We start from the raw sequence: 26937 nt of genomic DNA, 5'->3' as shown, positions 1-26937 counted from the left end.
TCAGACACAGCCTGTATGTAGGCAGGAGGTACCATAAACATGGGTGGTCTGATTCAGACTGACACAGGATGAGCGATAGAACTTGAGTACATTGATCCAATCCCCCAGACAGCGGGCGTACAGTAATATGAGCATTGAGGATCAGTACCACACAGCACGCAAAGCTCCATTCAATGCTCAGTCCCAGGAGACATCCCAAATGGCACCCTGACTTTTAACCAGTGTCCATAGGGCAAGGACTAGTGTTACCAGTGTTAGAGATATAGACGGTTCCTGTGCTCTTGGCAGTTGGCACTGTGGCAGACCTGGGATCCAACCTCTCCAACCTGTGTGTGTATTTCAGAAGGGTTGGGAACAAGGCAAGAGATTAATTTTCCTTTGACTGCAAGGACAATAGATCAATAAAGTTTTGTTGTTGTCTTTTTCTACTTCTCTTGTTCCAGGTAAGTGTGGATATCTTCAAGGGTTTCCCTGATGAAGACAGCATCGTCAACTATACCCTGAACCAAGCCTACCACGATAACATCTCAGTATTTGCCAGTGAGTACTGTACAGTAATACTGAATAGGAGAGACGACTTGTTTCATCATAAGTTATGAAAACATAATTGTCCATTACATTTTACAAAAGGGAAATGTGTCTTTGGCACTCTGGCTTAACAGTGAAAACAGCTAATAGATAATGGCCAGGTGCAGGGGTCAGATGGGTGTTACTGAAAGGGCAGCAGCTGTGGCATGCATATAGCCTCCAGTCTGAAAATAAATGTCATATTATGAGGAAGTAATGTGAAACATATACTGTAGCTATATCACTGTAATAGAATGTCCCCCTCCCTCTCTTCTAGGTGTGACATTATGAGGAAGTAATGTGAAATATATACTGTAGCTATATCACTGTAATAGAATGTCCCCCTCCCTCTCTTCTAGGTGTGACATTATGAGGAAGTAATGTGAAATATATACTGTAGCTATATCACTGTAATAGAATGTCCCCCTCCCTCTCTTCCAGGTGTGATATTCCAGACCAACAGAGATGGCTCCCTGCCTCCTCATGTCCTCTATAAGATCAGACAGAACTCCAGCTTCACAGAGAAAACCAACGAGATCCGCCGGGCCTACTGGCGCCCGGGGCCCAACACAGGGGGAAAGTTCTACTTTCTCTATGGCTTTGTGTGGATCCAGGGTACGTGTCCAGAATCCTCCATCTTGACTGCTGAAGGGTAAATGTAGACTGAAATGTTGCCAGGATGTTTCTGCTTTAGATGAATTTTGCCAACTTTAGCCAACACTAGACAACACTAGACAATTCTAGACAACTTCAGACAACTCTAGACAACACTAGACAATTCTAGACAACTTCCACTTCCAACTTCCAAATTTTAGCCAACTCCAGACAACTATCTATCCATCAGTGTCTATCCAAGATGGCGTAGCAGTGCAGAGGTGTTTTGTTCGTCCTCTCGTGTACTTTCGTATTTTTTCGTATTTTTTGGAATATATTTCAATTTTATTTTCAATCTCTTCTCCATTTTAGTTCAATTATACCTTCCGGTAACCTGCCTCACCCAATGTGATACAGAACCGCTATTATTTTTAATTTTTAAACCTTATAGCAAGAACCACCTAGCCATCAGAAGCTAATCAGCTAATTAGCTACAAGCTATTTAGTCACTGTTAACCACTGCTAGCGGCCTTTACCTTCTCCACAGGTACCATTCCTTTTTTTAGCTTGGATAATGCTCGCCAGCCTACCAGTAACGGACTGTCTCTCCACTACAACACCAGATTCCTGCCGTAATCCCTGGACCATTCTCCTGATATTCACAGCTAGCTAGCACCCACCGAGTTACCCAGTACCGAAGCTTTCACTTAGGCCCACCTCCCGGCCTACTCAGTTGTTCACCTGGACTCCACCCAAACATGGCAAGAACACACTACTCCACCAGATCCTTGCCGTAAGCTCTAGACCTTGGCACCGGATCACTGCTGCTACCGAGTGGCTATAGTGGCTAACGCCACTTCCCCGAAGCTAGCACCAGTTAGCCGTGATTCAGGCGCATCTCTCGGATAGAAAACTAAACTACTACAACTACAATACCTCTTTCGCCATGTGGCTTGGATCCTTAGTCAACATGGCGCCCCGCCGCACCACCACAACTGGTATGCTGATAAATACTCCATCCGCTGTGCCTTCAACCGGCCTCCGTCGGACGTCGGAGCAGACACTTCCACTAGCCCCGGGCTACTAACTTTAAACGCAGTGTCGCCCGCGTAGCGACTACTCCGCGGCTTCCCTGTTCCATCTATTGCTGCCCCCTGGACCCTATGATCACTTGGCTACATAGCTGATACCCGCTGGACTGTCCATTAATCACGGTACTCCATTCTGTTTATTTTTTTGTTTTGTTTATTTATTTTTGTGTGTTTTTGTTGTTGTTTATCTGTCGGCCCCAGCCGCGAACTCAGGCTCTGTGTGTAGTTAACCAACCCTCTCTGCCCAGTCATCACCATTTTACCTGTTTTTGTTTTAGCTGATTAGCTGTTGTCTCATCCATTGTTGTCTTAGCTAGCTCTCCAAATCAACACCTATGGTTACTTTAAGCCTCGCTGTATGTCTCTCTCATATGTCAATATTCCTTGTATACTGTTCTTTAGGTTTAGTTATCATTGTTTTAGTTTACAATGGAGCCCCTAGTTCCACTCATTATACCTCTGATACCTCCTTTGTCCCACCTCCCACTCATGCGGTGACCTCACCCATTATAACCAGCTTATCCAGAGATACAACCTCTCTTATCATCACTCAGTGCCTGAGCTTACCTCTGCTGTACCCGCACCCCATCATACCCCTGTCTGCACATTATGCCCTGAATCTATTCTACCACGCCCAGAAATCTGCTCCTTTTAATCTTTGTCCCCAACGCACTAGGCGACCAATTTTTCCTTTAGCCGTACCCTCATCCTACTCCTCCTCTGTTCCTCGGGTGATGTGGAGGTAAACCCAAGCCCTGCGTGTCCCAAGGCACCCTTATTTATTCACTTCTGTGATCGAAAAAGCCTTGGTTTCATGCACGTCAACATCAGAAGCCTTCTCCCTAAGTTTGTTTTACTCACTGCTTTAGCACACTCCGCCAACCCTGATGTCCTTGCCGTGTCTGAATCCTGGCTTAGGAAGGCCACCAACAATTCTGAGATGTCCATACCCAGCTACAACATCTTCCGTCAAGATAGAAATGCCAAAGGTGGAGGAGTTGGAATCTACTGCAGAGATAGCCTGCAAAGTTCTGTCATACTTTCCAGGTCTATACCCAAACAGTTTGAACTTCTAATTTAAAAAATGTACCTCTCCAGAAATACGTCTCTCACTTTTGCCACCTACTATCGAGCCCCCTCTGCTCCCAGCTGTGCCCTGGACACATTTGTGAATTGATCGCCCCCCATCTAGCTTCAGATTTCGTTCTGTTAGGTGACCTAAACTGGGATATGCTTAACACCCCGGCAGTCCTACAATCTAAGCTAGATGCCCTTAACCTTACACAAATCTTCATGGAACCCACCAGGTACAATCCTAAATTCGTAAACATGGGCACCCTCAACTTGCCTTCCAAATATACCTCCGCTGTTTTCAATCAGGATCTTGGCGATCACTGCCTCATTGCCTGTATCCGCAATGGGTCCGCGGTCAAACGACCACTCCTCACCTCTGTCAAACGCTCCCTAAAACACTTCTGCGAGCAGGCCTTTCTAATAGACCTGGCATGGGTATCCTGGAAGGATATTGACCTCATCCCGTCAGTCGAGGATGCTTGGTCATTCTTTGAAAGTAATTTCCTCACCATCTTAGATAAGCATGCCCAGTTCAAAAAATGCAGAAGTAAGAAAAGATATAGCCCTTGGTTCACTCCAGACCTGACTGCCCTTGACCAGCACAAAAACATCCTGTGGCGGACTGCAATAGCATAAAATAGTCCCCACGATATGCAACTGTTCAGGGAAGTCAGGAAACAATACACGCAGTCAGTCAGGAAATCAAAGGCTAGCTTCTTCAAGCAGAAATTTGCATCCTGTAGCTCTAACTCCAAAAAGTTTTGAGACACTGTAAAGTCCATGGAGAACAAGAGCACCTCCTCCCAGCTGCCCACTGCACTGAGGCTAGGTAACACGGTCACCACTGACAAATCCATGATAATCGAACATTTCAACAAGCATTTCTCAACGGCTGGCCATGCCTTCCTCCTGGCTTCTCCAACCCCGGCCAACAACTCTGCCTCCCCCGCAGCTACTCGCCCAAGCCTCTCCAGCTTCTCCTTCACCCAAATCCAGACAGCTGATGTTCTGAAAGAGCTGCAAAATCTGGACCCCTACAAATCAGCTGGGCTAGACAATCTGGACCCTCTCTTTCTAAAACTATCCACCGCCATTGTTGCAACCCCTATTACCAGCCTGTTCAACCTCTCTTTCGTATCGTCCAAGATTCCTAAAGATTTGAAAGCTGCCGCGGTCATCCCCCTCTTCAAAGGGGGTGACACCCTAGACCCAAACTGTTACAGACCTATATCCATCCTGCCCTGCCTATCTAAAGTCTTCGAAAGCAAAGTTAATAAACAGATCACTGACCATTTCGAATCCCACCGTACCTTCTCCGCTGTGCAATCCGGCTTCACGGGTGCACCTCAGCAACGCTCAAGGTACTAAACGATATCATAACCGCCATCGATAAAAGACAGTACTGTGCAGCCGCCTTCATCGACCTGGCTAAGGCTTTCGACTGTCAATCATCAGAGTTCAGTGTGTCAAATCGGAGGGCATGTTGTCCGTACCTCTGGCAGTCTCTATGGGGGTACCACAGGGTTCAATTCTCAGGCCGACTTTTTTCTCTGTATATATTAATGATGTCGCTCTTGCTGCGGGCGATTCCCTTATCCACCTCTACGCAGACGATTCCATTCTGTATACTTCTGGCCCTTCTTTGGACACTGTGCTAACTAACCTCCAAATGAGCTTCAATGCACTCCTTCCGTGTCCTCCAACTGCTCTTAAACGCTAGTAAAACCAAATGCATGCTTTTCAACCGTTCGCTGCCTGCACCTGCACGCCCGACTAGCATCACCACCCTGGATGGTTCCGACCTAGAATATGTGGACAACTATAAATACCTAGGTGTCTGGCTAGACTGTAAACTCTCCTTCAAGACTCATATTAAACATCTCCAAAATCAAATCTAGAATCGGCTTTCTATTTCGCAACAAAGCCTCCTTCACTCATGCCGCCAAACTTACCCTTGTAAAACTGACTATCCTACCGATCCTCGACTTCGGCGATGTCATCTACAAAATAGCTTCCAACACTCTACTCAGCAAACTGGATGCAGTCTATCACAGTGCCATCCGTTTTGTTACCAAAGCCCCATATACCACCCACCACTGCGACCTGAATGCTCGAGTCATCTGTAAATAGCCCACCCAATCTACCTACCTCATACCAATACTGTTTTTATTTTATTTACTTTTCTGCTCTTTTGCACACCAGTATCTCTACCTGCACATGACCATCTTATCATTTATCACTCCAGTGTTAATCTGCTAAATTTTAATTATTCGCTCCTATGGCCTATTTATTGCTATTTATCTCCTCATGCCTTTTGCACACACTGTATATAGACTTTATTTTTTTCCACTGTGTCATTGACTTGTTTATTGTGTTATTGTCTTGTTTATTGTTTACTCCATGTGTAACTTTGTGTTGTCTGTGTCACACTGCTTTGCTTTATCTTGGCCAGGTCGCAGTTTCAAACGAGAACTTGTTCTCAACTAGCCTACGTGGTTAAATAAAGGTGAAATAAAATTAATTTAAAAAATAATAATTTGCATTAGCATCAGAATCAGAGCTACAAACTGTCAAGCCATTAATATCAACATCACAGCTACAAAGGATTTAGACAAAACAAAAACAGACTGGAACCCTGGCTATATCAAATTAATTAATATGAGGAAAACTCTTCTGTTTTTTACAGAATTTGAATGAATGGTATTTTCAAATGTTGTTGTGTTGTTGTTGTATCGTTGTTGTGTCGTTATTGTGTCATTGTTTTTCTGTCATTGTTGTGTCGTTGTGTCGTTGTTGTATCGTTGTTGGTGTGTTGTTGTTGTGTTGTTGCTTGGTAAACTTAAGGCTGCACTTGTTGTTTCAGCGTTATCTGCACAATGGGAAAGTGTTAACAGGATATACATAGACTATAGACTATAAATCAACTGCCTAAAGTGTAATAAGGATATACATAGACTATAGACTATAAATCAACTGCCTAAAGTGGCTTCACTGAGGACACAATTGTTGTGTCAAAAGTATTGTTTTGTTGCATTAAAGACCACAATTGGTTAAAGAAAATTGTGATAAATAAAAAATATATACGCGTTTCATTTAAGGACCACAAAATTGACAGCTGTGCCATATAGATTGCAAAATAGTGGCAAGATATTTTCGATGTACCGATTCCAAGGCACATGGTTTATGAATTGACACGCACAACTTAGAATTTTTCAATATAAATGATTATACCTAATTCTTGCAACCAATATAATATTATATATATATGGGGGATACAACATTAACAGCTCTGCAGATTTTGCTGCGAGGAGGTAGAGTCATTAGATCATTTATTTTGGTACTGTCTATATGTAGCTCGTTTTTGGTCACAGGTCCAGGAATGGCTGAAGAATGCAACATTTACCTGGAGCTAGCAAAAATGTTTATCTTCAATTTACAATCTGTAGAAACTATGAGAATATAAAGGTTCAGAACTTTTGTGAAGCATCCCAGCACAGTTGAAAAATATATGGCAAATAGAAATCTGTTGTAGGAATTCAATTCCTCTATGTTTTAACACCCAATTAAAATCAAACACTCTGTCAATTCATAAGGATTTGTATGGCCCTTATTTTATAGAAATGGACAGAGCCCAGTCTTAAAGTCAAACAGCAGCTTTTATTCACGAGAGTACTGCTCCTTACACATTTTACCACAGGTTATAAACTGAAAATGACGTCAGCGGTTTCTAAATGTTCCGTCTCTTCTTGACACTGGTAGAAAGGCTCTATAGCTCTCAAGCCTTCCCTCCTCGCCTAGAGCCAAGGTCAGTCAGTATAGATAAGCATTCTAGCCAGTCTGGAGATAAAGTTAATTAATTTCTACCAAGGAACAGACAGTCATTGTTCTAATTCTCAATTATATTTGCACACATTATATTGGTCCTTCTGTAGCACAGTTGGTAGAGCATGGCGCTTGTAACGCCAGGGTATTGGGTTCGATTCCCGGGACCACCCATACGTAGAATGTATGCACACATGACTGTAAGTTGCTTTGGATAAAAGCGTCTGCTAAATGGCATATATTATTATTATTATTATATATTCAGTACTAAGATTAAAAAGAAAATTCATACATATACAGTATAATAGTATTCTGATTAGTACATATACAGTAACATAATAGTATTCTGATTCGTCAATCCTGATTGAAATGTATACATAATTAGTCATCATTGATAAAAATTCCCTTAACAAAATCCCAAATGAATGGTGTTAAGAGATAGATGGGAGGGGTTGAATGGAGCTGAAGGGTGGGACTAATAACAAGATAACCAATGTAAAACATACAGGGTCTGTAAAATGTATATAGGTTCAGAACTTTTGTGAAATAGCACAGTTACAAATATATGGCAAATATAAATCAATCTGGTTGGACATCAGAAATAGAGGAAGTCCAGGACTAAAAACAAACAAACGATAACTATTGTAAAATAGATTGTGTCCGTAAAATGTATATAGTATGTATAAGCTGGAAGTAGAAGTCTAACTATTATTGTTTATTAGTTTACACCAATTAGGGGAGGGGTGGGAGGGTTTGTGGGAAATAATAAAGGAAAATATATTTTAAAAATATATATGTGTATATATATGTATGTACGTATATACTTGTGTATATGTATGCATGTTTATATATATGTGGGTCTGTATATATATATATACATATATATATATATATATATATATAAATATATTTACTCAAAAATATATGGGGGATTGAAATGATACAGACAATTACATTGATGGAAGCTACAATCTATCCACAATATTAGAACTGATCAACCCCCTAAAAGAAAGGGAAAAAAAAATATATATATAAGTATATATATTGTGGTAAACTGGTGATCCTGAAGTGGGCACACCTGTGTGGGTGCCAAGGCCAAGCTGCAGATACAGCACTTCTTCCCCGAGATTCATCTTTTATTTACGAAGCAGGAGAGAAAAAGACAAGCTGCTTATTTGACACATAAAGTTAATACAAATAATGCATTGGAACTGACATGGCGGTCTGTTGAGTGTACTGTACATAGAGACATCCTGGGCTCACTGAGACAATACCATTGATTTAATCCAGAACAGATCGATTTTTAACTCCGCATTGTAAACTACACTGATTATCACAATGATAACCACATTGCATCGGGTAGTGTGGTTAGGATACAACTTGATGGGATGGCTTATTCAGTGAGGTGTAGAGAGGCCCTGTCATCTCTGCTGCGTCTTGATGTGTGTACGTGTGTGTGTGTGTGTGTGTGTGTGTGTGTGTGTGTGTGTGTGTGTGTGTGTGTGTGTGTGTGTGTGTGTGTGTGTGTGTGTGTGTGTGTGTGTGTGTGTGTGTGTGTGTGTGTGTGTGTGTGTGTGTGTGTGTGTGTGTGTGTGTGTGTGTGTGCGTGTGTGCGTGCGTGTCTTCCTGTCTGCCTGCCTGTGTGTCCTCAGATATGATAGAGAGAGCCATCATTAACACGTTTGTGGGTCATGACGTGGTGGAGCCTGGGAACTATGTTCAGATGTTCCCCTACCCCTGCTACACCAGAGACGAGTAAGACCTGGAACTCTCTCTAAACACCTCTCCTCTCTCTCACTTTCCGTTTTACTTTAAAAACAATAACTGTTAATTGTATCACTTCTATTTTGATGTTACTTCTGAGATGATGACTTTGCATCGTCCATGTATATTGGGTAGATAGGTAAATAATGGAATATGTCACACATCTTCCTTTGGTAGCTACACTAGAGATGAGCAAGACATGTTACTGTATCTATTCTTTACTCTAATCAGCTCTCTATCTCTCTCAGACCCTGACTCTCATTTATGTCCATATCCTAACTTAAGATGCATAACTCTCACTGTTGAGATGTGTTTCTACATTCAGCATCACTCCGTCAAGAGAAATATTGTATTGTTTTTAATAACAGAAATATCTACATATATTTTGGGATGTTATGTATACCTGGAAATAATCAGAATTCATGTAAACATTGCAGTTTTGAAAACATAGCTTGTCCACCAAAAAATAGTATCTTGACACAACTTACTTATGGAGTAAGTTGAGTGCGGGAGAGGGTAAGTTAAGCCTCCTACACATTTCTGTAATGAATTAAATATTACCACTACCCTTTTAAAACCATGTCTATCTTTATTTCCCAAACGCAATTCAACAGAATCACAACCACTTTTAGTCTTTTCATCATTTTAAGCATATTTGACACTTTTAACAGACCAGGCCCGTTGATGCCTCATATCCCGGTGATAATGCCTTGCATTACGCCTGTGAAGAACACACTTACATTTGCTCAACTTGACATTAGCTCATCCATTGTCTCAACTTAAACCCCAAGGAAAACATTTTCACTACACTGTAAACAAAATATCTAGCTGTTTCAACTCAATGTTATTAAGTAACTGGTTACACAGACTTTTTTTGTTTACTCAACCTTTCGGCAAAAATGTTACTGTCACGTCCTGACCATGGAGAGTCCTTATTTTCTATGGTAGAGTAGGTCAGGGCGTGACTGGGGGGTTAGTCTAGTCTATTATTTCTATGTGGGGTTCTAGGTTTGTTTTTCTATGTTGGTGATTGTGTATGATTCCCAATTAGAGGCAGCTGGTAATCGTTGTCTCTAATTGGGGATCACATTTAAATAGCTGTTTTTCCCACCTGTGTTTATGGGATATTGTTTTGAGTTAGTGCACGTAGCATCTCCTTAGTCACGGTTCATTGGTCGTTTATTGTTTGTTTTGCAAAGTTTCATTTTATAATAAATTATGTGTAACTCAACATTCGCTGCGCCTTGGTCCGTCTCTACAAACGAACGTGACAATTACCTGAACTTAATATTTTGAGTTGGCCCAACATGAGAAAACGTAGGCACAAATTCTGTAAACTTCAAATCATGTGTTTGCTCAAATTGTCTCATATGTTCATTCAACTAGAAAATATTATTACTTTCCTAAAAAAAGGTCTGTTGTGCTTTTAACATACAATGTTTTTAACATACATATTTGACACACATTGACATACATTGTGCATGTTCATTTATTTGATACAGTAATTCATATTTACTCACCTGGGATTTAATCTCATAACCTCTTGGTGCAAAGCATTTTAATCATCCTGGTACGCTACCATGTCTGTGTCAATAACTGATTTCACCTGTATTGCTACTGTCGTGGAAATTCACCACTAAGGATTCAAACTCAAAGTAAATGAATCAATCTTTGTTATCATGGCCGGAGAGGTTCACTAACTCAATATAACTCTGAAAATGACTGTTCCCTTTTCAGTCCCTTTATACTGCTACACAAGCAAGTTATATAAGCATGGTTGATTCCTGCATGAGACTAACTGATACCACACCAGGCTTCTTAACTTGAAACTGAGATATTGTATCACTATTTCTAGTTCCCAGAGTAATGTTCTGGTTGTACTGTCAAATTACTTATCAGTGATCGTGTGGTTTACTCCTTAGTGTAGTCAATCCATCACTCGCATGAACCCAACCCATTCCATTGTACATTGTCACATGAACCCAACCAAGACAGGTTATCACAAAGCAGCATTTTACTAAACATACGATCTGATACACACAGAGAACGTTTACATCACACTCCTTTTATCACTCTGTGATAACTATTGTTACATTTTAAGGTAAGCATTAGATTATGGCTAAAACTATCAAAGGGCCTTCTATCAAAATACTTCTATTAAAAGTAGGTTGAAATCAACACATAAAACCAGACACTGTATCCGTTCAAACCCTTCATTCTGGGTTGTACAATCTGACTAGTAACTGATGCTTATTCCATAGCCCTTACACTTGTAAAACCATTGCAGTAGAATGGTTTAACTTAAGACCTTCGCTTCATACAGTTATACACATGCTTCATTACACAATTTCATTTATGTCAATTCTATCACCATAAGCAGGGGGGGGGGAACATGGTCATGCTCTTCATGGCCTTCAGTGAGTTCCTTGTAGTCCTCATTATCTTCATCATTCTCATCAGCAGATGGCATTTATTTTAGCCAAATCAAACTAACAGTGGACATAATAGTTGCTTAGACCTGTGAGACAAAAGAAGAGCACAGTGCCTCAAGCAGTCTCTGCTATGTAATCTGCTAAGTAGGTGACATTCATAGACGAGTCAGGAACAAAGGTGCAACACTCATCTCCCATGACTGCACACATTCCTCCCTGACTTCCTCATAGGTAGTCTAGAGCTTAACGATTTTGTAAGGCCAATTTTTGAAGTGCTACCATTTCAGTACTGAGGGCCTTAAAAGGGCTTTTGACATAGCATTAGCCACTCCATAATTAGGGAGCATTACAAAAGTAAATTGTGACAGGGCCATTTGAATATGAGTAATCCCTGCCAGTGAGCACTGCTGCAGGGGGACAATATCCCGGGAAATGAATTATACGTCATCTGGCACTGCTCTCAAAGCAGGAACAACGAATCCAATAGTACACACTACCCCCAAATGATCTGGTAGGACATAATATGCGCTGTTCCGACATAACCAATAGGTCCCATTAGGGTCTGATTTACTTGTTTCCAAGGTTATATGAAGCACTGAGAAGAACACTGTTACACAGTCTGCCCATCTGCAAATAATAAACCGTCAGTGATCAATTTGATTCTCCATCAGTCCATTGTACAATTGCACACATTTTCACCTAGGTAGACATACCCATTACCCTGTATACACCGGCATTCTATTGGGATGGGTGTGGGACAGATTTTATTTTCACAAGGTCTTCTATAACTACTTATCCAAGTTTGGTTAGAAAAAGCAAAATAAGGTTCGGTCGTCAAGGAGGGGAATTGTAAACTTCAGTGCTGGAAGCATGGAAAAGTCTAATTTACACCGGCTGGGACACCCAGTAAAGGGAGCCCATCACCTACCCCCTATGAGCCTAGCCCACAGACCCAACAGGAAGTGCTTGGGGAGAGTCCATTCGCCACCATCTGTGCTGTGGAAAGGAATGAGTTCATAGTGTCTTTGAAGTCTTGTTTTCCTCTCACAACCTTACCAGCTTCTTCTGTGCCTCTACTCCGGGCCTGCGGTGGTCCCGTTGGCTGGGGACGGTTCCTGGATCCTTCTAGGTCATTACTGACCAGCAGGAGGCAGATGAAGGTCTCCACTATCATGTGAGACCAATCCAGAAACAGGTCCTTTCGCATTCACCGATCCTCCTCACCATTCTGATTTCCTGGTTCTCGCAACTTCCTGCAGTGGGATGTATGTGTCCACGTATCTCGTTCTGCTACCTTGACAGCCGAGGATTTGGTCAGGAGCACCTGGTATGCTCCCTTTCACCTGGGTTCTTTCCAACTTTTTCTTTGAAGATCTTTGACCACAATGAAATGTTCTGGTTTCACGTTGCGGTGAGCAACACCTGCAAGGTTCGGCAGAGAAGCCTTCACTTGTGTGAAGAGAGTATTAAGAACACTGTTAAGAGATACACAATAAGCCACCGGGTCCTCCATTCCTTGAAGGGTTAACCTATTTTGGGGGAAAGGACTGTTAGTCATTCACATGGGGAGTCCAGTTAGTACCTCGTGTGGGGAGAGACCAGTCAGTGTGAGACCTACCTCTCATGCTCATCAGTGCCAAAGGGAGTACTTTTTGTTGTTTAGCGTTTGGTTATCAAATCAAATCCAATTTTATTTGTCACATGAAAGGCTTACTTACAAGCCCTTAACCAACAATGCAGTTTTAAGAAAATACTAACAACAAAAAAGTAAGAGATAAGAACAACAAATGATTAAAGAGCAGCATTAAAAAGCAATAGCGGGACTATATACATGGCGTGTTGTACAGCACCCCCTGACTGTGGGAGGCAGGCACAGTGCGGTCTCAAGTCAACCTGCTTCTGATACGGACTGAACAATCTTGTTTACGTAATGTCTACCGACATCCCCCTACATTGGAATGATGTCTCGCAGGAGAGCTTTGGCCACATTACATGCTGTGGCTCTTCGACACACTCCCAAGGTGTCCATATGTCAATGTCCAGTCCACCTACGTATTTCTGATGCATCAAACCTTGCCTGCAAAGCAACAATATCATTTACAGAGTAATGGTTAGTGAAAAACAGGAACTGAAAAAGGGGAAAGAAAGGAGGAAGCAGCTCGTTTCGCTGCACAGTCTGATTTTAGCATTCCCTTGAGAAATGCTATCTTTACCACTGGTATGAGCCTGACACTTCACCACAGCAACAGAGGATAGTAACACTATTGCTTTTAGCAACTATCCATGAGCAATTGTTTTACCAGAAGACCCATAGTCTCAAAACCGTGCACCACCCCAAAAGCATACCAACTGTCAGTGCAATTGTTTACTGCTTTATCCTTTGCCAATATGCATGCTCGTGTTAAGACAAAAAGTGCACTTTCCACAGTCTCTAAAGTGGTGACAACAGCACTTCCCATTTCCTTGCCACATCACCCAATCAGTTGCATCCATAACGCCTTTCATCCAAGGCCCAGTGTCTTCCCTCTTCATGTCTTTGGTTTTTTATAGACTGCAGTGGGGGACAACAACCATTCACATCATACAGTTCTCTGTGCATCTGTGAGGAGGAATGCTGCCGCGGTTAATGATTCACCATAGTACCTGCCATCAATTCTCAGTTTCATTTTTTTCTGGGAACTTTGTCCAGCGTATATCATAGCCTTGTTCTACTTCAATGGAGGGAACTGCTGTTGTGTAGTGAAGGTGTTTTGGAACCTCCCAGTCTTCCTGGTTTTGGGATGTAAGAGACATCCCTCTGAGTTCTCCTTCCATGTCTGCTTCTTCCAAATGCCAGGCATAGTAGGACTGTGCCATACATGGGAAAATTCCACTTGTTGGTGACTGAATGGAGACACCCTCTGGGTCACAGGTCTCTTCCCAATAGATTTGCTGGTCATGATGATGAATACAAGAATCAATGTCTCTATTTCCCATTTTCCCATGCTACTGGGAGGGGGTATGTGAGGGGTTCAATAGAGGGGATGCCCGACACGGCGACAGTTTTGTCACACCCTGATCTGTTTCACCTGTCCGTGTGCTTGTCTCCACCCCCTCCAGTTGTCGCCCATCTTCCCCATTATCCCCTGTGTATTTATACCTGTGTTTGCCAAGTCAACCAACATTTTTCTCCTAGCTCTTGTTTTTTTTCCCAGTCTCTGTTTTTCTCTTCCTCCTGGTTCTGACCCTTGCCTGTCCTGACTCTCAGCCTGTCTGACCATTCTGCCTGCCCTTGACCTCGAGCCTGCCTGCCCTGTACCATTTTGGACTCTGACCTGGTTATGAACTCTTGCCTGTCCCTGACCTGCCTTTTCACTACCCCTTGGACTATAATAAATATCAGAGCTCAAACCATCTGCCCCCTGTGTCTGCATCTGGGTCTCGCCTTATAATACGAACTGGCCATGACTGACCCAGCAGACTTGGACCAGCTCCATCATGCTGTCTCGCTGCAGGGAGCTACCATTAAGAAACAGGAGGAGCTACTTCAGCTCCTGATGGAGGGGTTCCGATCTCTGGCGGAACGCCACGACCAGGGGTTCAAGGCATTAATCTGTGAATTAGCTCGCAGACAGCACGCCACATCTAAGACCTCCCAGCCACTCAGTAACTTCCCTTCTATCCCGGAGATCCTGGAACCTGCCGCCATTTCTTTCCCAGTGTCCCCTCATTTTTGAGCTTCAGCCATCTTCATTCCCTTCGGATCGATCGAAGATAGCGTATCTAATTACGCTAATGTCCAGAAGGGTGCTCTCCTGGACGACGGCTGTTTGTGAGCAACAATCCGCCGTTTGCCATAACCTGGAAGATTTCATGGCTGAGGTGAGGAAGGTATTCGTTTCTCTGGTGTCCGGGAGAGAAGCGGCTCGAAAACTACCAGGTAGATTTTCACACATTTCCCGCCGAGAGTGCCTGGAATCCGGAGGCTCTGTTCGATATCTTCCTTCATGGACTATCGGAGGAAATCTAAGACGAGCTCGCAGCTCGGGAGTTACCATTGGAACTTGATTCCCTCATCACAATTTCAATTAGTAGGTACAAGAACTCTGGTGAGCCAGACTGGGAATTATTTAATTCCCATCACCCGCACTCCTCTTTTTGTGACACTGCTGTGGGGAGACCAGTCTAAGTCTCTCCGGGTGCTCATTGACTCTGGGGCAGATTAACGTTTTATGGATGCTACGCTAGTTTCTGAACTAGGTATCCCCACTCAACTCCTCTCTGTTTCCATGGACACTAGAGCACTGGGCGGCTGCTCCATTGGAGTTACCCACTGTTCCCGTTAATCTGCGGGTTTCATGAAATCACAGTAAGTCAATAAAGTTTCTCCTCATTAAGTCCCCCCATATTCATGTTGTTTTGGGATTTTATTTGCTCCAGAACCACAACTCTGTTATTGACTGGACCTCGAGTTAAGTCCTGGGTTGGAGCCCGTTCTTTTGTCCCATTGCCTTAAAGCAGGGCGCAGCCTTCCCCGAGATGTCCTCCTCAGGGCTTCGGATTTCTCTGCCGTTCCCTCAAGGAATGGGCTACTTCGCTTCCCCCGAATCATCCTTACAATTGTACCATTGACCTTACCCCAGGCACCACATCGCCTCGTGGTCAGAAATATTCCCTATCCGGCCCGGAGACCAAGGCCGTGGAGAAGTATATTGAGGACTCTCTGGCTGCTGGAAGCATCCGTCCTTCTGCATCCCCTGCCGGTGCAGGGGTTTTATTTGTGGAAAAGAAGGACAAAACCCTGCGTCCGTGTATTGACTACCGGGGTAGTCCCCCCTCTCTGCACTCACCACCTCCCAAGGTACCGTTCATCTGGTCCCCAGCTGTTGACAGAGCCTTTGTGGACCTGAAGCATCGGTTCACTACAGCCCCCATCCTCGTCCATCCGGACCCATCCTGTCAGTTTGTGGTTGAGGTCGATGCCTTTGACGTTGAAGTAGGGGCTATCCCGTCCCAGCAGTCTGCCCAGAATCAAAAGCTCATCTGAGTCTTGCCTTGTGTCATTATAAGTTTGCATTGTTCTTTTCGAAGGAATGAGTTTCAGGGCTGATTTCATCAGGACAGAGACTGCTGCATCAGTGTCTTCTAGGAATGGACTTTTTTCTTCCAGTATCTCAATGTGAATCAGTGAATTTTCTGTTGAGAGAGTAGTTAGTTGTAACATCTGTAGGGGTGTTTCTGCTTCTTCATCTTTTGTTTCCACCTCATCCTATTGTCCACCTCCTAAAGAGTCATTTAGCATCACGTTTCTGGGAGGTCCATTAAACTCCTTTCTATCTTCATTATCTTAACAGTTTTTGGCGAAATGTCCTGGTTTATCAGAGTTATAACACTTTTAACCGTTTCTTTCCGGGGGTCCAGAGTTTACACCTCTCCCCATCATCTCTCTCGTCCCCCACCCATTCCTCTTCCCCAACTTCTTCCTTGACCTCCGGCTCCGCTGTAGAACATCAGCTGAGCCGTTTACAAATTAGCCCAATCTTTTGTAGTCTTGGCTTTTATCTGTCTTTCTGTGTGGTTGATATGTGGTTTCACATCAGCCAGTGTCTTTGTTTCCCATCCTATACAGGTGGTGTTTACAGCTGTTTTTAGGTCTTGGCGTAAACCAGTGACACCAGCATGACACAGCAGACTGGTATAGGATTCCTGGTCAGAGGCAAGGAATATTTTTTCCATCCACTCTTGGTCATCTTTAATGGTCTCATCAGTTTTCATTGTTGTAGAGTGGATTTTCTGCCAGTCTGTGTGTTTTGATTTTCACAACCATCTCTTGCTGCGTTGCTGTCCTAGTCTCCTTTGCACTGGATCCACTTGAATTTCAGACAGGGGCAGAGTATTTCTTCAATTTCTCTGGTTGTTGGATTGTACATTGTTATTATAGCTTGTACTTCTTCTTCAAATTTCACTGCATCTTTAAAAGGATCAGTGACATCTTTAACTGTTGCCTTGATTTCATCCACATCCCATAGAATTTACACTGTTATGGGTGCTCCTTCCTGCAGGTTGGGGTATTGTATGAGGGGTATATTGAATACTCTTGTGTATCTGGTGAAAGGGGTGGCATGGGCGTGTCACGGTGCTGACTTTTGCCCAATGCCTGCAGCAAAAGCCTCTACCCCGTCCTCTGGCTGGGCAGAGTACTTTGGGACTTTAGTTACTTCGGTGTAACAAGGGCCTTGCCGTGCGGCCCTACCAACCCTTCTATTTATTCGTAGTGGCCCTTCGCGTGAGTTGGGTTTGTTCCTTCGTTCACGTTGTCACTCCCTTATTGTCCGGTCTAGTATGAGGCCTTGGATAGATATACTCCTATTTAAATATTATTAAGTGTTATGGATTCCTCCTATATTTCCTTACCCTCAAGTTATCTTTACCTATGTATATATCAATACTTAATAACAACTCCTAGTAGTTATTATGCTCGTCAGCTAGTAGTCACTCGGAAACTAGTATTGGTATATATTTTGACTTTCTGAAAAATATATTATTGTCCACACAATGAAATATTCTTTAGTGCAATCACTTTGTAACCTATAACCAGGGTCACTTTCTGTTCAGTGAGAGTGTCAAAGGCGTTTGCTCTCCAGATCGTTAATCTGGCCTAGTTGTCAAAGTTTCAAGCTTTTATTAAGTCACTCTGTTTTTTGTCTTATACACATCATTACAATTCAATGGTTATACAGTTTCTCAATACAACAATAATGCTCAATCAATCCTTAATGCTTTAAGCTATGCCAGATAATATTGCAAAACTTTAAATGCGTTAACACTTCTAACAATATTGACTAAATAGCAAAAATAGTTCAATTACCTTAAATGCTCAGCCCCTTGGTCACTTTACCGTAATCGGTATTCTTGCAGCTATGACGCTAGATTCCGAATTCCAGTATCTCTATACACTTCCAACTCTGTGTATGGACTCAATATATTGTAACTGGTACTTGGCTGTTTTTCCTTGAATTGCTAATCACCTCTGGTTTCTGGTGTCAAAAATGCGAACGCCCGCTTTGTCTATGTGATCAAGAGGTGTTTTAGACCTCTGTTTTTCGGAGACTCAGTCGGGTTCACAAGATTCAACCAGCTTCTTCAGAGTATGACCCAATAAGTACTTAAGCAAAAATATCCAGCTCTCAAAATATTGTTCTAGTCCAACAAAAAGTGTATATCCTAATACTATTCACTTCCAACTCTGTGCATAGACGCAATATATGGTAACTGGTACTTGGCTGTTTTTCCTTGAATTGCTAGTCACCTCTGGTTTCTGGTGTCAAAAATGCGAACGCCCGCTTTGTCTATGTGATCAAGAGGTGGTTTAGACTTCTGTTTTTCGGAGACTCAGTCGGGTTCACAAGATTCAACCAGCTTCTTCAGAGTATGACCCAATAAGTACTTAAGCAAAAATATCCGGTTCCCAAAATATTGTGCAATAGTAAATTTACCTATGATGATTCTCCATATGAAGTCTGTTTCATATGTTAGTGAGGATCATGCTGTCTTATGATCTCTGTTCTCTTTATATATCTTTTTAAAGGGGAAGTTCCCACTGGGGCTGTAGACCTACGTAATCTTAGGCCTGTGTGTTAAACGGAAGCTTCCTATTATTACCCTTTAAGGTCATGCACTACTGACTCTCACATTGCTGCTTCCGTGTTACTGTTGGCTGATTCCACTCAATCATACCAGCTGGTTGTTTCTACCACTGGAGGTGGCGTAGGTGGTATGTCAAGCGTCAGCTGGGAGAAGTCTATGATAGGTATCTCCTCTGCTTCTCCCTGTTGTCCAGTTTCTGCAGGTGCGGTCCGTGGTCCCATGAGGTCCCGTGAATGCCCTGTGTTGTTGTACCCATTGCTTGATGGAGTGGGCAGATTCTTTTCATCTCTTGTCACAGGCGTCTTGCGGTCGTCCATCATGGTTTAAATAGTCTTCAAAGCATAAGGGTGGATTTCTGTGTCGCTGTGGCCTTGCAAGATCCAATCCAGTCAACAAGCAATTATGCTCGCCTGGAGTTCCCAAAATGTGTCTGTGGAGTGGTTTGAGGTGACTGGTAGGGTGGTGGCACTTGATCTTGTCCCCCTATGGCATTGGAGCTGTGGTTGGGGTAGCAGTAAGGGCTGTGCCCTCAATGGGGCTGTTGGAAATTCTCAATTCATTCTGTTCTCTTTTTTTCTATGCTTGTGTCCTTCTCTCACTTTTTTCTGTTTCCTTTCCTTTGTCTACATGCTTCACCATTAATACTTTCACTGTTTTGCCCTTCAATAGGTCCACTTCTCTATCCCTCTTGTGGAAATCATCCTATTCAACTTTTATTTTCCTGTATCTCTTCTCTGTTTCTTCCAACGTTTCTCTGGCTTCTACAAGTCCCTCTGTACTGAGGGTCCCATCTAAAGTGAATGCTCTATTTGTCCATTTAGTCCATTTAACTGTTTGTTCAAACACCCCACTCCAAAATATTCTGTCAGGGCCCGAAGTTCACATTATTGGTCAATGTCGATGTTTGTATTTTGTGTCTTTGTAGTTACATTATTTATTTTATAATACAGGGATTTAGATATATAAATTCTTCACAAACTCCTTCACACTAGTGTTCTATTCATGCAACATATTCTGTAATAGTAATCTTTCCTTTAATGTCTTCACACCTCACATCACACAGAATCCCAACATAACGTCATCAATCGAAGTCCACACAGAACTTTCTTAGGTGTTCACATCCACACCACCAGCAACGATCAGCACAGCGCAATCAGCCTGAGAGGCACCAATGATCACGTTTTTACTCAAACGTTTTAATGGTTCTCTCAATGCCTCACTACCGGTAAATCAGATGACCCGCGGTGGTGGACAGAAGCCCTATATAACATTATAAACGAGGTTCACCGAACCTTCGCCTAGTTTTTTCTTAGAACTTGGATCCCTTCTTAAACAACATTACTTCATTTAAATTGACTTACCGAAATCAGTTGAGTTGTCCTTCTAGGCTTCTTGGATGTTTACTCCCACAGTGGAGGTCTGGTCCGGATGGGTCCTCGTCCTCTTTGGTGAGACGGGAATTTCCCTCTTAAGCTTTCTGAAGAATGTGCCACCAGTGTTCCCTTTTAGACCTTCACTGATGGATCACGTCAAATATCAAACATCCTGTGTTGTGACCCCAGAATTGTTGTGGAATTTCATCACTAAGGACTCAAACTCAAAGTAAATGAATCAATATTTATTATCACGGCGGAGAGGTTCACTAACTCAATACAAGCCTGATGAAACTCTGAATGGGCCCTTTTCAGTCCATTTATACTGCTACACATGTCATATAAGCATGGTTGGTTCCTGCATGAGACTGACATCACACCAGGCTCCTTCTAGTTCCCAGAGCAATGTTCTGGGCGTACAGCCAAATTGCTTATCAGTGATAGACTCCTTTGAGTAGTCAATCCATCACTCGCTTGAACCCAAGGTTATAACAAAATAGCATTATGCTAAACATACGATCTGATACACACAGAGAATTTCAATCACAAAGTGAATCTCAGCATTTTTAAAAGTACAATCAAGAAAAACTGTGTTAATTATCATAGTGATTAAGGAGTAACATTAAAACAGAGTAATTAATATGCCCCATCAACATTAGACAACTATACAGAAAAACTAAACGTTGTGTCGTTAAATAAGTCAATCAAATGAATGATGAGAGAATAGTCAGATTAACTTATAATTGACACATCCGTGGTGGCGTAGCAGGAAGATCGGCATGCCATTAACCCAGGAGGTTCTGAGTTCAAATCCCAGGTGAGGACATGATGAAGTGTAATTACATTATAAATGAACATGCACAAATGACTCATATATATTAAATATGTATGTTAAAAGCACTGTGTGTGTAACCAGTAGTCTTAGTTAAGATGCCAAATAATAATGTGTTGTTGAATAAACATATGAGAAAGTTGAGCAAACCCATCAATTTAAATTGACTGAAACTTGCCACATTTTTATCAAGTTGGAGTTACGTTTGCGCCAACCATTTTTTAGTTAAGGTAACACTTGGACACTTGAAAGTTGAGTAAACTATTAACAGGTTGTGGAACCAGTTACTTCATAATAATTAGTAATTGGGTGTTTTTTGACAGTGTATATTAGCCTCCAAAGCTACATGAATGTACTTTCATTCTAGGTTTAGGACATCATATTGAAGCTTATATGTATAGAACCATTTTTAAAGTATCTACTTTGATTTAGATACAAGCATCATGAAACCTCCAACACAAAAATGATGACCTCTTCCTAAATATTTGGTCAAATGATACATTTTGTGTATGGTTTTCTAGAAACAAGGGGTGGCTCAACTGACCCTTGGGTTCAACTTACCCCACTCTCCTCTATGGTTTTATTCCTTCGGTAGTATTTTGTTCTCCCTGCTTTAACCTATGCTTTGTCATTAACAAATGTCATGTCATGGGTCCACAGCTTCCTGTTTGTGATCGAGCACATGATGCCTCTGTGCATGGTGATCTCCTGGGTGTACTCTGTAGCCATGATGATCCAACACATTGTGGCTGAGAAGGAGCACCGGCTCAAAGAGGTGATCTGCTTACATGTCTACCTGTGGTGCTGTTGGCACTTTCAATTAGAAGACAGGCTCATAATAATGGCTGAAATGGAATTAATTGCACAGTATCAAACACATCAAACACACATGTTTAATACCGTTCCATTTACTCCATTCCAGACAATATTATGATCCGTTATCCCTTCACCAACCCCCACTGCTGTCTACACTAGGATATCAGAGTCCTGTCCTGTGTCTGTCTGTCTGTGACAGTGGAGCAGCATCACTAATGCCATCTTCTCTCTGCCATCTCTTTGGCAACCTGTAGCAGGATGAAGTCGCTCATATTTACTACCTCTGTTCTGCCCCCTGTTGGAAAAATACTGATTTCAATCAAATAAAAATCTCAAACTTTAAATTTGTACGATGTTTTTCTGAATATTTAGAATATTTACATGGTTGTATTATTTTGTTTGAAATCACATTCTCATTCATATAAGTGCATGTAAAACTGTAACAAAATAGGATGAACCTCTTCTGGTAACCTGTGTACTCCCTGCCTGCCTGCAGGTGATGAAGATGATGGGCCTGAACAATGCGGTCCACTGGGTGGCCTGGTTCATCACTGGCTTCGTCCAGCTGTCCATCTCAGTGACCGCCCTGACGGCAATATTGAAGTATGGCAGAGTGCTCCTCCACAGTGACATCCTCATCATCTGGCTCTTCCTCTCCATCTACGCCATCGCAACGATCATGTTCTGGTAATGATGACACTACTACCGATCTGATGTTAGTCTAGTAAAAAGCATGAGTGGACATACACCCAAAAAAGTAGGAGAGGCCTACGCTGAGCTAGGATCTCAGTACAGAGGGGGCGGGGCTCCGTCGAGGGGCCCTTCTTAACAAATCATTGTAATTATCTATAGCTGATATGGTCATAAACTCAAATTGGTCATCGTCACATATTGAGCCAATCAAGCCTGCATACAGAGATATAGTGCATCACTTTGCCTGACAATATTTTTTCCACATTTTGTTACGCCTTATTCTAAAACGGATGAAATAAAACGTGTTCCTCATCAATCTACACACAATACTCCATAATGACGAAGCAAAACAGGTTTTAAAAAAAACTGAAATACCTTATTTACATAAGTATTCAGACCCTTTGCTATGAGACTTGAAATTCAGCTCAGGTGCGTCTGTAGCAGGTTTTCATGAAGGATCTCTCTGTACTTTGCTCCATTCATTTTTCCCTCGATCCTGACTAGTCTCCCAGTCCCCAGCGCTGAAAAAAATCCCTACTATGATTCTGCCACCGCCATGCTTCACCGTAGGGATGGTGCCAGGTTTCCTCCAGATGTGACATCTGGCATTCAGGCCAAAATTGGTTTCATCAGACCAGAGAATCTAAATTTAGGTGCCTTTTGGTGAGCCGCAAGCGGGCTGTCATGTGCCTTTTTCTGAGGAGTGGCATTCGTGTTGTTACTCTATCATAATGGCCTGATTGGTGGAGTGCTGCAGACATGGTTGTCCCTCTGAATGGTTCTCCCATCTCCACAGAGGAACTCTGGAGCTCTGTCAGAGTGGCCATCCGGTTCTTGGCCACCTCCCTGACCAAGGTCTTTCACCCTCGATTGCTCAGTTTTGCCAGGCGGCCAGCTCTAGGAAGGGTCTTGATTGTTACAAACTTCCTCCATTTAAGAATAATGGAGGCCACTGTTTTCTTGTGGACCTTCAATGCAGCAGACTTGTTTTGTTAAAATTCTTAACTCAGAGCTCTACGGACAATTCCTTCGACCTCATGGCTTGGTTTTTGCTCTGACATGCACTGTCAACGGTGAGACCTCCTATAGACATGTGTGTGCATTTCCAAAACATGTCCAATCAATTTCATTTACAACAGATGGTCTCCAATCAAGTTGTAGAAATATCTCAAGGATGATCAATTAAGGTATTTCTGTTTTTAATTTTTAATAAGTTTGCAAAAATGTAAAAGTTTTTTGCTTTGCCATTATGGGTTATTGTGTGTAGATCCATTTTAGAATAAGGTTCTAATGTAACAAAATGTGGAAAAAGTCAAATACTAGGTCTGAATACTTTCTGAATGCACTGTATATACAGAAGTATGTGGACACCCCTTCAAATGAGTGGAGTCAGCTATTTCAGCCACACCTGTTGCTGACAGGTATATAAAATCGAGCACACGTCCATGTAATCTCCATAGACAAACATTGGCAGTAGAATGGCCTTACTGAAGAGATCAGTGACTTGCAATGTGGCACTGTCATAGGATGCCACCTTTCCAACAAGCAAGTTTGTGAAGTTTTTGCCCTGCTGGAGTGAACCCAGTCAATTGTTAAGTTATTGTTAAGTGGAAAAGTCTAGGAGCAACAACGGCTAAGTGGTAGGCCACACAAGCTCACACAATGGTACCGCCGAATGGTGAAGCGTGTAGCGAGTAAAAATCGTCTGTCCTCGGTTACAACACTCACTACCAAGTTCCAAACTGCCTCTGGAAGCAATGACAGCACAATAACATTTTGTTGGGAGTTTCATGAAATGGGTTTCCATGGCCGAGCAGCCTCATACTAGCCTAAGATCACCATGCGCAATGCCAAGTGTCGGCTGGAGTGGTGTAAGGCTTGCCGCCATTAGTCTCTGGAGCAGTGGAAAACCGTACTCTGGAGCGATGAATCACGCTTCACCAACTGGCAGTCCGACGGACGAAGCTGGGTTTGGCAGATGCCGGGATAACGCTACCTGCTCCAATACATAGTGCCAACTGTAAAGTTTGGTGGATGAGGAATAATGGTCTGGGTCTGTTTTTCATGTCCCCTTACTTCCAGGGAAGATAAATCTTAACGATATAGCTTACAATGGCTTCGATTCTGTGCTTCCAACTTTGTGGCAACAGTTTGGGGAAGAGCCTTTTCTATTTAGCATGAAAATGCCCATGTGCACAAAGCGAGGTCCATACAGAAATGGTTTGTTGAGATAGGTGTGGAAGAACTTGACCTGCCTGCACAGTGCCCTAACCTCAAACCCATTGAACACCTTTGGGAGGAATTGGAATGCCAACTGTGAGACATGCCTCATCGCCCAACATCAGTGCCCGACCTCACTAATGCTCTTGTGCTGAATGGAAGCAAGTCCCTGCAGCAATGTTCCAACATCTAGTTGATTCTCTCATCTCTCTTTCTCTCTGTGACATCAGAGCAGCAGTGACTGCACACACATTGATGATGTTAGAGATCTAATGAATCATGAGTCACCCTGATATTTAGCGGCTGATTTGATAAAAGCGGTAACACTCAGTTTCACTTGTCAACCTTCGACTTCTATTTCGTGAGGAACGTGTTACTTCGAAATGCCATGTCCTTAATGTATCAAACAGACAGTGACTCAGCTCCTTTGCTAGACATTCCAGGGAAATGTGTCTGATCTAAATATGGTTAGGTTGTCTTACAAATGGCACCCTATTCCCTTTATAGTGCACTACTTTTGACCATGGTCCCTTGGGCTCTGGTAAAAAGTATGACATTATATAGGGAATAGGGGGCCATTTGGGACACACTCAATATACTAATAGTATTTTACTCTGGTTTGTCTGTCTGTGTCCCGTCTATGTCAGTTTCCTGGTGTCAGTGATCTACTCCAAGGCCAAGCTGGCGTCTGCCTGTGGGGGGATAATCTACTTCCTAAGCTACGTCCCCTACATGTACGTGGCCATCAGGGAGGAGGTGGCCCATGACAAGATCACCGCCTTTGAAAAGTGCATTGCTGTAAGTCTTGGCCTTTGTTCTCTTGTCGGAAGCTCTCTCATACTTCATTCATTTTTTGTTAGTCACATACGTCACATGTCACATGTGTCTGGACAAATTCAAAGAGAGAAACGGCCCTGCGGGCTCATGGCTAGATTGAGTTATTTTCCTCTGGCACTGTGTCAGATGGCCTGCTTCCAGGTGTGTATAGTCGTATCAACATGTATGAGTAAAAGCTAAGAAGTATTCAAACAAAGCTTCAAGAGTCGTGAATTGATCAATTCAATGATATTCTCTCACCAGTCTGAATCAGTGAGTTCCGGAAAGATCTTCAAACATGTCAATAGCTCTTAACACGTTGTCTGTTGTCTTTATTCTCATTCTCTCCTCTCTCTCCAGTCTCTGATGTCGACCACAGCGTTCGGCCTGGGCTCTAAGTACTTTGCCCTGTATGAGGTGTCAGGAGTTGGCATCCAGTGGCGCACCATCAACCAGTCGCCTGTAGAGGGCGATGACTTTAACCTCGGTCTGTCCATGATGATGCTCATCATCGATGCCAGTGTGTATGGAGTTCTCACCTGGTACATAGAAGCTGTGCATCCAGGTAAACAACCAAGTCTTTGGCTGCTCACTTAAAATGATTCACCTTTTATGTCCCAGTTTTGTCACTTATGTTTATGGTAGTAATTGGTCTGAATCCCAAATGGAATCCTATAGAGAACAATAGTAATGGCGTCTTTTTGTAGGCACTGTTGTTTGTCCCACTTGAGCCACCATAGTAACAACATAGCCATAACACTTCCTCAAAATAGTCATGAAATATGTATTGTATTTGGCTATTTTTGCAGTTCTTAGTCACACAATTTTACGTCTAGCTAAGATGTTTAGTGCAGTATTTCTCAAGTGAAAAAATGTGCATGAAAACTAGTAGTGTAGTGCAGACAGTAGCTGCTACCTGGCTGTTGAATGACAGCAACTACCGTCCTTAGTTCCCACCCCTACTGTTGACCACAGACAAAGGGGCTAAGACTTTAGCTACTGAACTTCGACTTGCCCCAAGAAAACATCTTATGTGTGTGAACAGCTGATAAAACCCTCCGAACACCAAAATTAACAAAAACGTCACAAATGTTTTTCATAATATTTGCGTGAACTGTTTTGACCGGGAAGCATGCGACAGGCTTAAAACCAAAAATGAGTTAATTCTGGTTCGTTCAGCCATTCCTATTAAGGAAATTATTGGGGGAAAAAATTGG

At 42.6% G+C, this 26937-nt stretch overlaps 1 protein-coding gene and 1 long non-coding RNA gene across 3 annotated transcripts in view; one reads left to right on the top strand and one right to left on the bottom strand.

Moving 5' to 3' along the window:
• The window catches only part of LOC118357965 (ATP-binding cassette sub-family A member 2-like), a 171299-nt gene that overhangs the window by 107933 nt on the left and 36429 nt on the right, over window positions 1-26937 (top strand). For both annotated transcript variants that reach the window (XM_052479142.1, XM_052479141.1), the window contains exons 13-19: window positions 444-540; window positions 1009-1182; window positions 8801-8903; window positions 21836-21950; window positions 22488-22678; window positions 25552-25702; window positions 26081-26285. In XM_052479142.1, the coding sequence (XP_052335102.1) occupies window positions 444-540; window positions 1009-1182; window positions 8801-8903; window positions 21836-21950; window positions 22488-22678; window positions 25552-25702; window positions 26081-26285 (1036 nt within the window). The remainder of the gene's footprint in view (window positions 1-443; window positions 541-1008; window positions 1183-8800; window positions 8904-21835; window positions 21951-22487; window positions 22679-25551; window positions 25703-26080; window positions 26286-26937) is intronic.
• LOC118358553 (uncharacterized) lies at window positions 10909-19264 on the bottom strand. Its single transcript, XR_004820479.2, has 2 exons — window positions 18192-19264; window positions 10909-13421 (listed from the first exon to the last, which is right to left on the bottom strand). It is a non-coding gene; the product is annotated as an uncharacterized LOC118358553 (long non-coding RNA).

Source organism: Oncorhynchus keta, chromosome 25, assembly GCF_023373465.1.
Source record: "Oncorhynchus keta strain PuntledgeMale-10-30-2019 chromosome 25, Oket_V2, whole genome shotgun sequence".
Classification (NCBI taxonomy): Eukaryota; Metazoa; Chordata; class Actinopteri; order Salmoniformes; family Salmonidae; genus Oncorhynchus; species Oncorhynchus keta.
The sequence above is the reverse complement of the archived record's forward strand: the minus strand, read 5'-3'. Positions and strand labels throughout refer to the sequence as shown.